The sequence below is a fragment of the Ostrea edulis genome, chromosome 10, assembly GCF_947568905.1.
Source record: "Ostrea edulis chromosome 10, xbOstEdul1.1, whole genome shotgun sequence".
NCBI classification, from domain to species: domain Eukaryota; kingdom Metazoa; phylum Mollusca; class Bivalvia; order Ostreida; family Ostreidae; genus Ostrea; species Ostrea edulis.
This window is the reverse complement of record NC_079173.1, coordinates 37,952,334-37,967,875: the sequence shown is the minus strand read 5'-3', so window position 1 is coordinate 37,967,875 and position 15,542 is coordinate 37,952,334. Positions and strand designations below refer to the sequence as shown.

Sequence of the window (15,542 nt, the reverse complement as noted above, 5' to 3'; positions counted from 1 at the left end):
AGAGAGAAACACAGATAAGAGAGAGAAAGAAAACCAGAGAGAAACAGATCACAAATCAAGAGAGGTAACTCTAACAACAATATAATCATAGACCAAGTTACCTCCCATGCATCGTTCTCAATCAATTATTTCACAGCTTCTCAAAATTATACAGCTTACTCCTGATATATTGATATTCAGAACACCAATCTTTTTCTTTCAATATAACCGAAGTTCAAAATATGTTGACCATATCAGAGGCCTCATTTTGCATTTGCATCTCCATCATGATTACGAAAGCAGATGTGAATTTATCACATTACTCAATTTACAATTTAATAATTGAATCTATTATAAGTCCACTTCATATTTTTATTTTAAAAAAAAGATATGTGAGTTTTATTAATTTTTGTTTCATATTGAGCTGATCAACAATGAATATTTCAATTTCTTGTGTCTACAAAAATTTCCGTCATCGATTTTATACCATCTGTACAAGTTTTTTTTTAACTTACAAATACAATTTTGAGGTTAATTGTAGGTCACATTTTCATCTGGAATGTCTAAATTTTCGTTCTCACTCTTGTCACCAATACTTCCCTTGCAGTATATGTTTCTACTATAATATCAGTACAATGTGGTAAGTTCCTCCCTTGAGACCATCGCTGTGTTAACATTTGTAGAGTCTCTCATCAGAATTTCAGGACCAGTTATCTATCAAGTTCACTAAATAACATCAGTAAGTGGCATGTTGACTGTAAAGTCATTGTCACTGTCACATGTTATAGTTACTTTATTTTGAGATTTTAGTGTGATTGATTGATTAATTGAATATTGTTTAGCGTCCCTCTCGAGAATATTTCACTCATATGGAGACGTCACCACTGCCGGTGAAGGGCTGCAAAATTTAGACCTATGCTTGGCGCTTATGGCCTTTGAGCAGGGAGGGATCTTTATCGTGCCACACCTGCTGTGACACGGACCTCGGTTTTTGCGGTCTCATCCGAAGGACCACCCAATTTAGTCGCCTTCTACGACAAGCAAGGGGTACTGAGAACCTATTCTAACCCAGATCCCCACAGGATGATTTTAATGTGATGTAAATCCAGCCTTGAAAAAACTATTTTTAATGCACTTCGATAGCAGCAAGCTGTTTGAAAGTACTGAGGTAATAATCAAAATCCCTTTTGTCAATTTAGATTTTGACTTCAAATTCTTTTCTATTGCACTTTAATAATTTGCATTTTGTGTCCAATGACTAAATTTTCCTTTTTTGTGAGGTCATTTTTACAAGCTGTCAAAGATTGATTATACCCCACTGTTATTTTAATCCTATGAAAACACGTAATGGAAACAAATCCATGGGAAACAAATCAACGGACACCTTAATAATAGCTACCTACCTACCTGTGTAATTAACGTAATATTGACAGTGGTACAACGAATAATGTGTTTACTTTTGTTTAAGATTTACTAGCCAAACATGCAAATTTTTGCTTGCGCGCAATCTTTACAATTGGTACACAGGCAAATGTGCCTCACGTGAATTTCACGTGAAATGCTGTTCACGTGAAATTCACATGAGCCTTTCACGTGAAATTCACGTAAATTTCATGTGAATTTCACGTGAAAAGTGATTCACGTGAAATTCACGTTAATATGTCCACATGAATTTCACGTGAATCACTTTTCACGTGAAATTCACGTTAAAATATTCACATGAATTTCACATGAACAGCAATTCACATGAAATTCACGTTAAATTTTTCACATGAATTTCACGTGAAAAGCATTATATCACTTTTCACATTAGTTCCTTGCGAAAATTTTAATGTGATTTGATTTTCGCAAGGAAATAATGTGAACGTTGATTCACGTGAAAAGATTCACACAAATTTCACGTGAAATTTCTTCATGTGAAATTCACACGAACAATTTCACACGAATTTCACGTGAAAAGCTATTCACTTTAAAACTTTCACAAGAAAAGCGATTAAAGTGAAATATTCACACTTCTTAATATATTCAAGCGAAAAAATAAATAAAATTAAGGTAAAATATAAAACGATATGGAGATTAGGCAATTCAAAAGTTAGAGTACATTTATAAAATGTAGGCAAACGACCAATAAAGTAGATCCTGCTCACGCCTCCCTCTCCTCGTTTATTTGCGAAATTATTAACTTGCATTGTAGTTCTGTACGCAGTATGATTACATGTACTTTCCACACCTGATTTCTCTCATTTCCCATTATTTTTTCTCTTAGGAATTAAAATATAAATTAAATCTCCCATCGTCATAGATATTAATGAAAGCATATTTTCCAACTACTTGAAGAATCACTGTATTGATAGAGTTAGAATGTGCAACTTCAAAACCACGAAATTTTCTACACATGGAAAATTACTATTTTACAGTAAAATCAGAAAGAACTACGAATTAAAACTAATAAGACCATTTGAAATTTCCATTTGTGAGAGTAGTACGTTTTAAATAGCTAAGAATATTTGCCAACCCTTTAGAAATTGAAACTGGTGGATATTCAAAACCATGCATTCCAAAAGATTGTTGTTTTTGTCAGTTTTGTAAAACTACTGAAGATGAGTTAAAGTTTTTATCTCGCTGCTTTATGATGTTAGTAACAGGCTACTTGTCGGAGTGAACTTGGGCTGTTTACATACATGTGATTTGAGGGTAGTATTGTGCAGGTGGGAAAAAATGCCATGATATTGTTTTCCGCTGTCGGTAGTTTGGCATCAATTTTAATTACCCCCCCCCCCCCTCCTTATTAGATACATCGAGAATAATTACCGGTGTGATACCTTGGAAGCTGGTGTATGCATAAAGTTAGACTTATTGGAAATTGCTGATACACGCATGTAGAAATGAAAATTTTCTATCAGCCGTATTCACCATCCCGAATTTGCAGATCGTCAATCAAAAGGAAAACACAGATTTCTAGCACTCGGAAGAAAGCGAAAAACATGAACAATCCTTAACAATACTGTCCAGGTATATTTAGATAACTTTTAAAAATATATATAAAGCTTTACACTGTAACAGTCAGATTCCGGTAATATTTACAAGACTGTGACGTCACACTCGAGTAAACCGTCTGACGCGTCTGACGTATGCAAGACAGCGAATGTGAAAGTACTATAGGAACTCTTATAGGTAAGATGAGATTGAGCATTGTAATTATAAATGTTCAGTGTAAATTCAAGCCATTAGGCTTATTACATTTATGTGATCTAAAGTTCCTAATGCAACCGTTTATTTCAGACTGATGAGAATTACTTTAGACGGGGTACGTCAACGAATAGGCACGACAGCGAAAATACGGAAGTCACTTCGGGGACTTGTCGCAGAATCGCATAACTCTACACGGTTTGTTAATCTTTCCTTATTCATCAGAGAACATGGTAATCGTAATTCAGAACATAATTTTTATAATTTAATCGATTTAGATATTGATTAGGGGTGCTAAGTAACGTTCTATATTACCTTCATAGAGGCATCATCGAGATCAGGCACGTTGAAGGGGGGGGGGGGGGGTGATGTGTAACAATGTCCATCGATTGTTATATATATCGTAATGCCAATAAAATGTATATATATTGGTTGCTCCCCCCTTTAACAATACTTTTAAATGAGAAGAATGTAAGCTTGAAAGCTCTATCAATGTCAATCGTTTCATTTTAAGCAATGCATTTATATAGATTTCATCTAGATAATGAGGAATGCAAAGTCATTTTCAAATCGCCTCTGGACTAGAACATGACAATTTGAAAACATATTCCATGACTTCCTTCTGTATCTTGTATAATAATTCTATTCTATTCTGTATGATGATATATAAAAGGTTATGTTTCTTTCAAACACAAATTATTGATAATTTTGCAACTTTTTTTTCTTCGTTTCTGCTACATCTACATGCAATTTCATTCATAGTACAGTATGTGTACATAAGGCTTAAGATGACTCCTTTTGTATATTGAACAGTCCTTTTAATACATAAATATTTCTTTTTCAGAGATTAAAAGAAAGAAAAGACAATGAAGACAATCATGTAAAAACAAATTTAATCAATTAAATTATCAGCAGATTGAAAGCAGATTTGTACTCCTTTTTGTGTTCATCTGAACCCGAGATTCAGAGTATCAAAATATCCATGTATGATTTAACGTTATAAAGTTTATGTGAAATTCACGTGAATTTTATGTGAAATTCATGTTAATGATTTCACGTGAAATTCACGTGAATTTTATGTGAATTTCACGTGAAATTCATGTGAATTTCACGTGATTTTTTTTCGTGTGAATTCACATTTGATGCTCTTTTAACGTGAATTTCACATAGAAATTTTCTCGTGAAATTCACGTGAGGCACATTTGCCTGTGTACGAAAGCAGATGTGAATTTATCACATTACTCAATTTACAATTTAATAATTGAATCTATTATTAGTCCACTTCATATTTTTATTTTAAAAAAAAGATATGTGAGTTTTATTAATTTTTGTTTCATATTGAGCTGATCAACAATGAATATTTCAATTTCTTGTGTCTACAAAAATTTCCGTCATCGATTTTATACCATCTGTACAAGTTTTTTTTTAACTTACAAATACAATTTTGAGGTTAATTGTAGGTCACATTTTCATCTGGAATGTCTAAATTTTCGTTCTCACTCTTGTCACCAATACTTCCCTTGCAGTATATGTTTCTACTATAATATCAGTACAATGTGGTAAGTTCCTCCCTTGAGACCATCGCTGTGTTAACATTTGTAGAGTCTCTCATCAGAATTTCAGGACCAGTTATCTATCAAGTTCACTAAATAACATCAGTAAGTGGCATGTTGACTGTAAAGTCATTGTCACTGTCACATGTTATAGTTACTTTATTTTGAGATTTTAGTGTGATTGATTGATTAATTGAATATTGTTTAGCATCCCTCTCGAGAATATTTCACTCATATGGAGACATCACCACTGCCGGTGAAGGGCTGCAAAATTTAGACCTATGCTTGGCGCTTATGGCCTTTGAGCAGGGAGGGATCTTTATCGTGCCACACCTGCTGTGACACGGACCTCGGTTTTTGCGGTCTCATCCGAAGGACCACCCAATTTAGTCGCCTTCTACGACAAGCAAGGGGTACTGAGAACCTATTCTAACCCAGATCCCCACAGGATGATTTTAATGTGATGTAAATCCAGCCTTGAAAAAACTATTTTTAATGCACTTCGATAGCAGCAAGCTGTTTGAAAGTACTGAGGTAATAATCAAAATCCCTTTTGTCAATTTAGATTTTGACTTCAAATTCTTTTCTATTGCACTTTACTAATTTGCATTTTGTGTCCAATGACTAAATTTTCCTTTTTTGTGAGGTCATTTTTACAAGCTGTCAAAGATTGATTATACCCCACTGTTATTTTAATCCTATGAAAACACGTAATGGAAACAAATCCATGGGAAACAAATCAACGGACACCTTAATAATAGCTACCTACCTACCTGTGTAATTAACGTAATATTGACAGTGGTACAACGAATAATGTGTTTACTTTTGTTTAAGATTTACTAGCCAAACATGCAAATTTTTGCTTGCCTGCAATCTTTACAATTCACGTGAGGCACATTTGCCTGTGTAGCCCCTGGAGTTGGGCGATGGTAATCACACATCCCTGGTTGACTAGGGATTCAGGGGCCCAGGTTCAATTCCCGTTCTGGTCCATTGCATTTTCTACATTTCATGCCCTGACCAGCCCCTGGAACCAGTAGGCAGAAATGCCTGAGATGATGTCTTCAAGGTATGATGACACATAAGGAAGGAGGAATGTGGCAGTCAGACAAGTCAGATCACCAGTGGCCAGATGTATCTCAGTTGGTAAAGAAGCTAAGAGATTCAGTAGCCCCAGGTCTCAGATCCCGGTCTGCTCCACTGCAACACCTCCCTTCCTGTCACACCTTCAATTTTTCACTAAACACTCAGCATTAAAACTTAAAAGCTCCGAGTCTTTTGAATGAGATGGCATGTATGGTTGTATTTTGTAGAGTTCGAGCTATGACCAAGGTTAAAGCTGCAGCATATGCCAAAACAAGATGGACAGACAGAAAGACGGGAATAATACAATATGCTCTCCAACTATTTATCTCAGGAGCATAAAAGAAAACATAATATATGCCCCCATAATCCTTGATTTTAGGGGTTTTAAAATTTCAAAATGCATGAATTATTACCAAGCCAGGAACTGATGTACCAGATCATTTACAGAAATTTTTTTTTGCATATTAAAGATTTGCAGACCCATTGTAAAGCTAGGAATTCTTTACCATATTCTGTGAGTAGCTGCCATACGCTGCAGGGTGGGGCTGGACAGCTGGCACACCCGGCGTCCCCCCGTAGGAGTGGCTCACCAGATCTTCAGACACAAACTCCTCAGTAGAATACATGACACGTCTCGAGGAATGGGACACAAAGGCATTACTCGATGGACTTGAGAACAGCTTACCCTGTATGAAAATTCATATACAGGCTCACATTATGGGGTACACAAGGGGGAATGATGTCATCGGTAAAATTATACCTACAACTGATGCTATAGTTAAAGAAATTCATACTTTAATCCAATGCTTTGTCAAATTAACTATACACAACAAAATATATTTACTGGCAACATGAACATAAGCAGTGCAATTATGAATAAATAGGTGATTAAAACAAATTCATTAATTTCACTAGAGTAAGCCAGCAGAAGACACCCCATGAATGAGCTATCTGCCACCAGAAACTATGTCCCTTCATTATATGCATTGTCACATTCACCAATACCTACTTCATATAACAGTGCAGTACATTCAAACAGCATTTTCGATAGTGATTATTAGTATATATTTGTCTTACAGTAATTAAGCTACATTTTGTGTTCAGATAATTATATTGCATTCAAGCAGTATTTAGGCAGTATTTTCTTTACTGTTAATATTCACTTGTATCACAGTATTTAAGCAGGGTTTGAAATTAACAGTCACCCACTTGCCATTTGCGATTAAATTTCCAATTGGGCGAATTAAAATTATGGTTCAAGTTGCCCACATGGCGATTAGAAAATTTACGAAATAGTTGTTTTCTAATTTTGTCTGATCATTAAATTTTTTTTTTTTTAGAAAAAGTTTGTGATCTGCAAAGCGCTTCACAATTCTTTTATAAGCACTTCTCTGCAAAGCATCCAAGTGATTCTGAAATACTGACAATGTGGTGATTTATAAATGGGGTCAGTGAACCCGAGAAGCAAAAAAATACCGACAGAAAAGAGTATCACAGCGATTACGAAATGACAAAAAGACAACAGAAGTTCTTGGAATCATGAAAAACTAACAGACCGTGGCTAGAAAAGGCGGAAGTGGGTTTGACTTATTCGTATTGTAAATTAATCTTCAGGGAAAAGGCTAGAAAACATGCTCGCCGCATGCATGGGGCATGTGGTGTAATGTCGTGGTCAGTTGATCTTCCATGATTCCAAGAATTTTTGTTGTCTTTTTGTTTTATCATATGCACCATGATACTCTTTTCTGTAATGCCATCAAATGCCACAGGGTCCCGATTGTTTGTTGCCAGTTGCACGTCGTAGAAACTAAACATGAAAATACACTATGGTTTTCTAAATGATAAACATTCTAATTTGTGGGCAACTAAATTTTGATGTGGGCCTCTGAAATTGCAAGGTTCAGTCAGTAGCCCACACGGCTACCAAAGGTTTCAAGTTAGTTTCAAACCCTGTTAAGCATGGCATTTTCTATAAAGATGAAAGAGCTAGAGCAAAAGTGAGCAAGCTCACATACCCCATGCTCCAACATTGCTTGACAATGCCTCACAATGAATATTAATGCTGTACATTACTGCAAGAACAGGACAGACAGGCTTAAAATTCAAGTTCAAATGGGGCATAACTCCCAGAAAACTTAATGAATCAGAATTTCCTGGGAATATGCACACCTACAGTTTGTCCTTATTAACTACAAAATTTCACGAAATTCTGTTGAGCAGTCTCATAGGAGTTGCGCTGACAAAAAAAGGACAGATGGGCTCGAAATTCTAAGTTTAAAAGGGGCATAACTCCCATAAAAATTATTGAATCAAAATTTCCTGGGAATATGCACATCTAAACAGTATGTTCTTATTAACTACAAAGTTTCACAAAATTCTGTTTAGTGGTCTCAGAGGAGTTGCACTGACTAGGAACAGACAGACAGTTATAAACATTATACCCTCTGCAACTTCATTGCATGGGGTATAATAATACTTGCATCTACTTGTATCAAAGCATTTAAGTAGCGTTTTCTGTTTCTATAATCCGAGTTGGCAAAAAAGTGTAAAAACAAGAGTACCACCAATGGCACAACATACGCCTGTTAGTGCAATGTCTGTAACCATGAGGAAAAAAATTTTAAAAAAATATTTGACCTACTTTTAGCCCTAAAGTAGGTCATGGTGCACCAATCAAGTTGAAGTGTGAACCGTATATGTATTTCTCTGTTGTAACAAAATGTTAGGGCAATACCTGTATTCATCACAAGAAAATAATCTGGAAAATTTGTTGACCTACTTTTATTCATAAAGTAGGTCATGTTGCCAATCCAGCTGAAATGCAAACTAAACTTATATTCCTCTGAGAGGATTGATTGATTGATTAATTGAATATTGTTTAACGTCCCTCTCAAGAATATTTCGCTCATATGGAGACGTCACCATTGCTGGTGAAGGGCTGTAAAATCTAGGCTTATGCTTGGTGCTTATGGCCATTGAGCAGGGAGGGATCTTTATTGTGCCACACCTGCTGTGACACAGAACCTCAGTTTTTGCGGTCTCATCCGAAGGACCGCCCCATTTAGTCGCCTCTTACGACAAGCAAGGGGATACTGGGGACTTATTTTAACCCGAATCCCCATGGGAGCTTTTCACTAAATTTCAGGGCAATATCTGTATCCATAACAAAAACATGGTTTTTCTCTTAGGTGATACTATGACTTTGAACTTGAGAAACAATAGGCATCCTCTGCTTGGCATAAAGTACAATGTTTACCAAGTTTGACAGTCCTAGCCCAAAGGATTTGGTCTGTATCCTGTCCACAAGATTTCCTACTAAGTGATACTACAAACTTCACCTTTGACCTTGAAGAACAAAAGGTGTCCTCCACTTGGCATGAGGATTATGTGTACCAAGTTTGACGGTCCTAGCCTAAATAATTCAATCTGTATCCTGCCTACAAGGTTTTCCTACTAAGTGATACTACTACCTTGACCTTTAACCTCTGACCTTGAGAAACAATAGCCATCTTTTTCTTATCATGGTGATCAAATGTACCTAGTGGTAAGATCCTGAACCTTACAGGTTGGTCTGTATCCTGCTTACAATGCTTTTCTACCAAGTGATACTACGACCTTAATCTTTGACCTTGAAAAACAAAATGTGTCCTACACTTGGCATGAGGAGTATGTGTACCAAGTTTGATAGTCCTAGCCCAAAACGTTTGGTCTGTATTTTGCCTTCAAAGTTTTCCTATTAACTGATACTATGGCCTTGACCTTTGACCTGACCTTGAGAAACAATAGACATCTTCCTCCCATCATGATGATGAAATGTACTAAGTTATAAGATCCTGGAGCTTACAGTTCATTTGGCATTTTGCCTACAAGGTCCAGACAAACAGACAGACGGTAAACTAAAATTGTTAAATGCCAATCATTAACCTGAAGATCTTTACTTTGTACAGTGTTCAAAACAAGATGACATAGACCTCATCGAATTGGCATAGACCGCAACATTGAAAAAAATAATAACACAAATTTAAAACATTGTTATTCACTTCTAATGTACATAAAAAAGCATATTTGTTTTCCATTTCCATAATAATGTCCTTTTTTCCTCATAACATTTATCAGTCGTCAACTTTTGGGATAACTCTATTGCTAGAAAATTGGAATAGACAATTTGGTCTATCTCAATCACAATTGGCATAGATCGGTGTCATTTGACTTAGACTAGATCTATCGGTCTATGGTTAATTTAGAAAACTGCATATATATATATATATAGATATATATATATATAGATATATAGATATATAGGTGTCAATGTCACAGGTCCTTGGAGATGACCTTAGAGAGAGAGATATATATATATATATATATATATATATATATATATATATATATATATATATATATATTTCTAAGGTCATCTCCAAGGACCTGTGACATTTCCATGGAATATATATATATATATATATATATATATATATATCTATATATATATAGACACACACACACACACATACATACCTATTATCACATGTTTACTCCTTTATCCAGTGGATATCACCCATCACTGTAAATTCTAATTATTACCACTATGTTTTCCTACACCGTTTGTGATGTCAATTTTACAGTCTGTTTATAAAATGTTGATGGTGATGTACCTACAGAATGTTATGCGGCTTTGAAGGCCAAATAGTAACGTAAATAAAACTGGAGGGGGTTCTTGTTGCTGTTGTTAACATGTGCTAAAATGAATCTTCCATGGAAACACACAAGCCGTTGAATATTAATCATCACAAACCACTGGAGATCCTACTAATATGCATCAGCTGTGGACCTGCAGCCAATTGCAATCAAGTACCTGTTCATCATTCAGTAACTGTAATACACCTGATCATACCTGGGTGGGATTTTTAAACACAAGTATATAACCTAATTCCTAGATACTTTAGCGATCTTGGTATCTATATACAACATCTATTTATCGTAATACAAATTAAAGGTCTTAAGACGACACTGATAAACAACCTAACTGCATCAAAGGTCAGTCACAAAATTCATGAAAATTGCATATACTGAAATTGTCTATAGTTTTTACCAATCAAAAAAACAAATGAACTTTAGATTTAAATTTATATGCATCAACTTTCCATTGATCCATTCTTTAACAAGAATAATGCTTATGCAGCAAAGCTTGTCCAGTTCTGTTCAGTGATGAAGTGGTAATCAATGAAAGAAGAAGACCAGAGCATCCCCTCACGATGTGAAATAAATATATATAAATGCATTAATAAAGCGTAAAAGTGCAATCAGACTAAATGTTTTAGTAGAAAATCAGGACATTAAATTAAGTCTACATGTAGTCTCTCTCTCACTTACACTCCCTTACACTCTCTCTCAGAGAGGGGTAAGTTCTCTTATCACAGAAAGATATTCCATAGACACAGATAAATAATGAACATTTTATTGATGCATTAAAGGGTCTATGGTTGTACCTATTAGCACAAGCCTGTATACCGCAAGTAATACAAATAATATCAATGTTTTGAGAATTGTCATGATTTTCTGTTGAGTGACAAATATCACTTTTTAAAAAACAAAATGACAAATATTGCCTCAATCTTTATGCTTGCCAACACTTTTAATTAAAATTATACAACAAAATGCACACAAACTTTATGATAGTCATTAAAACCAGAGTTGTCGAATTTACGGAAGTAAAAAAGAATATACATTGTATGTTGGTTTCCAGTACAGTCTGTATTGAGTGGAGAGTATCTTCCTATGTCCAGTTTGAACCTTGACCTTTGACCATGTGATCTCAAAATCAATAGGGGTCAACTACTCCTTAGGATGTACTAGTGTACCAAGTTTGATATTTGTCAAGCAAAGGGTTCTCAAAATATTTAATTAAAACATTGAATTAAGCGTTGATATTGAACAGTATCGATATTTCGGTGAATCGTTTCAGCCCTACGGTGACACACCACAAATTCAGACCTATGCTTAGCGCTCAGGGCTATAGCAGTGAGGGAGGGTTCTTTAGCATGTTAACACCTGCATGACACAGGACCTCCATTTTTAAGGTGATTCATATTCGAAAGACCCGTGATTCTCACTTCTAAATGCCGAGTGTTTGGCGAAGGAGCACTCACTCCCTATGTCTTAAGTTTGACGCAACCACGAGGCTCCAACTCACAACCTCCCGCTTACGAAGCGAACGCTCTACCACTGAGCTACCACCAATTACTGAGAACATATATATCAAGTTTGGTGATCCTAGCCTTATAAGTACTGTTTCTATATGGCCCACAAGGTGCTGACAGATGGACAGTTACACACTGTACCAAACTTTATTATTATATTTTCAAGTAAAATACTTGAATCTGATTGGTCCAGAAGCAATTGAAAAAACATGATATGTTACCCTCTGAGAACAGAAAGCATGCGGTCCAGGGTGATAGTATCTAGGAACGGGTAATAGTACTTGACAACGGGTGACATTACAAAAATTATCACATATGCGTCAAATTTACCCGCATACGGTTCGCCGTAGATTGTTAGATGTTGTTTGATCGTTTGTAATAAATGCGAATACCCGCATCGATATACGAAATATCTCATGACAGTGATTGATCAAATGACAACAGATGCAAGTTTTTCTGCTTTATTGTTTATATAACATTCAGTATGATAAAACAAATATTGCAGATAGTTGAGGGTAACATTGAAAATTTTCACCCCTCGAAAAACCATTGTCAACCTCGGCTATGCCTCAGTTGACAAGGGTTTTCTTGGGGTGAAAATTTTCAATGTAACCCTCATCTACATGCAATATTTATTAATATGACCCATATATGATGAGAACATACTTATAATAGATATAGACCCTAAAATTTTAACGATATGGCAAACTGATGTAGTAAATATCAAAAGTTTATACATGTAATAGACCCCATATTCATTTTTTAAGACATCGGTATTTTCAGATAGAACTCCATGAGAGTTATAGTTTGAAACAAATGAACAAAAACTTTGATAAGACAAACATTTAAATGCTTTATATGACATACCTTGTTGCAGACCTGATCATGCCCTGCCCTGTGGTCTTCTTTGTTTGGGGGCACCTGCTGTTGTAGTGTCTCTCCTGTTCCCGTGAATCCAGGCATGTTTGTTCACATCCTTCCCACCACTCCACTAATACAAGAACCCTGTATATAGGGAGAAGATGTACTCTCTAACACATTGCATAATCTCCACATTATACAAGTTCTCATTATCTGTGGTAAGAATTTAATCTTCATGGCTTTTTGACCTTGAAATTTGGGTATAATTTATCTGTGTTACAGGAATTTAGGTACGGAGAATATACCTTTATCCCTATATGTTTAAATAAGAGGCCTATGGGCCTTAACAGCCATCCGGGTACCACATGATCAGTAACTCTGGAACTGCATGGCTTTTATATGATTAAAAAGGATAAAATTCTTCCAATTCTGGTCTTTTGTAATCTTTGTTCCCCGAGTATGAACTAATATAAACAATAATTACTTTATTTGTAAATTATCAATAGCATATATATATATGCATCATCAAATGGTATACAGAAAACGATTCAGAAACAAGTTGAAAAATCTTTCACATACTGACCTTCACCTTGGTTCATGCAGGATCATGACACATTGTCTGTTCATAAGCAACCTTTGTGCAATGCATGGCCTTGATGTTCAGGAATAAAGAGCATTTCTAAAAGATGCAATACATTTTCAGTTTTTGAGCCACTGTAAACCCACTTTTAATCGATCACACTTTTTTTCGTGATTTTCCAGTTATGAACTGGTTCATGGCAACCAATTTTCATCACAAAGCTAATCTTAAACACTGTGAGAAATATTCCTGATGATGATCGAGGCTCTCGTAAAAATTTCTAACACATAATAAAAGTTGTTTACAGTTGTAACAGGAAGAGAGAAAATGCAACGGACCAGACTGGGATTCGAATCCGGGCCCCCTGAATCTCTAGTCAGATGCTCTACCAACTGAGCTATCTAGACACCAGTGATTGAACCCGGCTGACCGCTAAACTCCTCCCTCCTTAAAAATGTCTTCACACCTGAAGACATTAACCTAGGTTCTTAATCCCCTGGCAGACATTTTCACCTGTCAGTTCCAAGGGCTGGTCTACAGCACCAAATCAGGGCTCGAAATTAACATATATGCCCGTCAGTCCGTAACTGGTTAAAAGTCTGGTGGACTGACTGACGTTTGCCCGTCAGTCCGTGACTGGTTAAAAGTCTGGCGGACTGACTGATATTTGTTTTAGTCAGTCCGATGGGACTGGTCAATTTTCTAAAACGTCATTCTGGAAAATACTTGTATACTTGTGAATCTTAAACGAGCATTTGGCATTCCTCTGTAGATATCAGGCAAACCTGATTAGTAAATATAAATCTCACATATAAGTATTACAATATGGTCTAAGGCATATTGTAAATGAGTTAAATTACATATTTCATTTTAATAACATTAACGAAATATGTTTAATTATGTCTGGAAAATTCTGGTGGACTGGACTGGACTGGTGACATAAAAAGTTAGTTTCAAGCCCTGCAAATGTAACAGGGAGAAAATGCAACGGACCAGACTGGGATTCAAACCCGACCCCTGAATCTCTAGTCAGGTGTTCTACCAACTGAGCTATCTGGCGACTGGCAATCGAACCCGGCTGACCGCTACACAGTATAGAGCCTCACCCTGGAACCAGAGCCAATAACCCAGCTAGGAGTTATGAATTAGAGGACTCATCTCCATATTCATATTATGATAATCACTACATACCCAGTTCTGATGTTTGTTAAAGAAGACTTACAGATATAAATACCTGCAATATGTTATTCATAATATGATCCTCAATATAGCCCTGCCATCTGGAGCTTGGAGACTGACCCAGGGGACACATTTCACAATTTAATGGTAGAGACCTTTCTGATCACCATGGAATTGCCTAGAGAAGAGAAGATTTTTCAACATTTAATGTATTTTCACTAACCCAGCCATCCTACTATCCCATGGGCCACGCATCACGACACTGCACTTAGGCCATCTTCACAAGTCGCAGTGCGAGGTAACGAATCAATAACCCTTGACTTGTGAAGATGCACTTAGGCCTACTTTCTCAGTTTCTGTTCTCCTGAGAGATGTTCCAATCAATTATCATAGCAATTTTGGTGGTAATTGACCATGGCATTTTTAAGAAAACAATTTGTAACGAAGGATGAGAACAGACAGGTACTTTATAGCAATGGGTCTACATACTGTACAGCAATTAAACTAGCATGATTTCCACTTTCCTTACCTGGGGAATCTCAGACACTGAGTGGTAAATGATAAATCCTAAGTTTGGGCAAGTGAACCCGAATAATAGTTGCCTGAAAAAAGAAATCCTAAGTTTGGGCAAGTGAACCCGAATAATAGTTGCCTGAAATCCTAAGTTTGGGCAAGTGAACCCGAATAATAGTTGCCTGAAAAAAGAAATCTTAAGTTTGGGCAAGTGAACTTAGTTGCCTGAAAAAAGAAAGAATATCATATCCTATCATTAATATAAAAATATATATTCAACCCCCCCCCCCCCCCCCCCCAAGTCCCTCAAAAAAAAAAAGAGAAAAAAATGGCGGAGATCTCGCAACAGTCACATGCAATATCTCATTACAAACTTACATAGATTACCTCATTTTCGTCCTAGTC

The 15,542-nt window shown here is 36.0% G+C and overlaps 1 protein-coding gene and 1 long non-coding RNA gene across 5 annotated transcripts in view; one reads left to right on the top strand and one right to left on the bottom strand.

Moving 5' to 3' along the window:
* The window catches only part of LOC125666003 (RNA-binding motif, single-stranded-interacting protein 3-like), a 100,857-nt gene extending 87,777 nt beyond the window's left edge, over positions 1–13,080 (bottom strand). For 3 of the 4 annotated variants that reach the window (XM_048899068.2, XM_048899067.2, XM_056151242.1), the window contains exons 1-2: positions 12,872–13,005; positions 6,314–6,493 (exon numbers count right to left, since the gene is read on the bottom strand). In XM_048899068.2, coding sequence (XP_048755025.1) covers positions 6,314–6,493; positions 12,872–12,967 — 276 coding nt within the window. In that variant the 5' untranslated portion in view covers positions 12,968–13,005. Of the gene's footprint in view, positions 1–6,313; positions 6,494–12,871 lie in introns of all 4 variants that reach the window. The other variant, XM_048899066.2, reaches the window with a different exon arrangement.
* Positions 2,506–4,086, top strand: LOC125666017 (uncharacterized). Its single transcript, XR_007366460.2, has 3 exons — positions 2,506–3,153; positions 3,262–3,366; positions 4,013–4,086. It is a non-coding gene; the product is annotated as an uncharacterized LOC125666017 (long non-coding RNA).
* Positions 13,081–15,542: the final 2,462 nt, after the last annotated feature.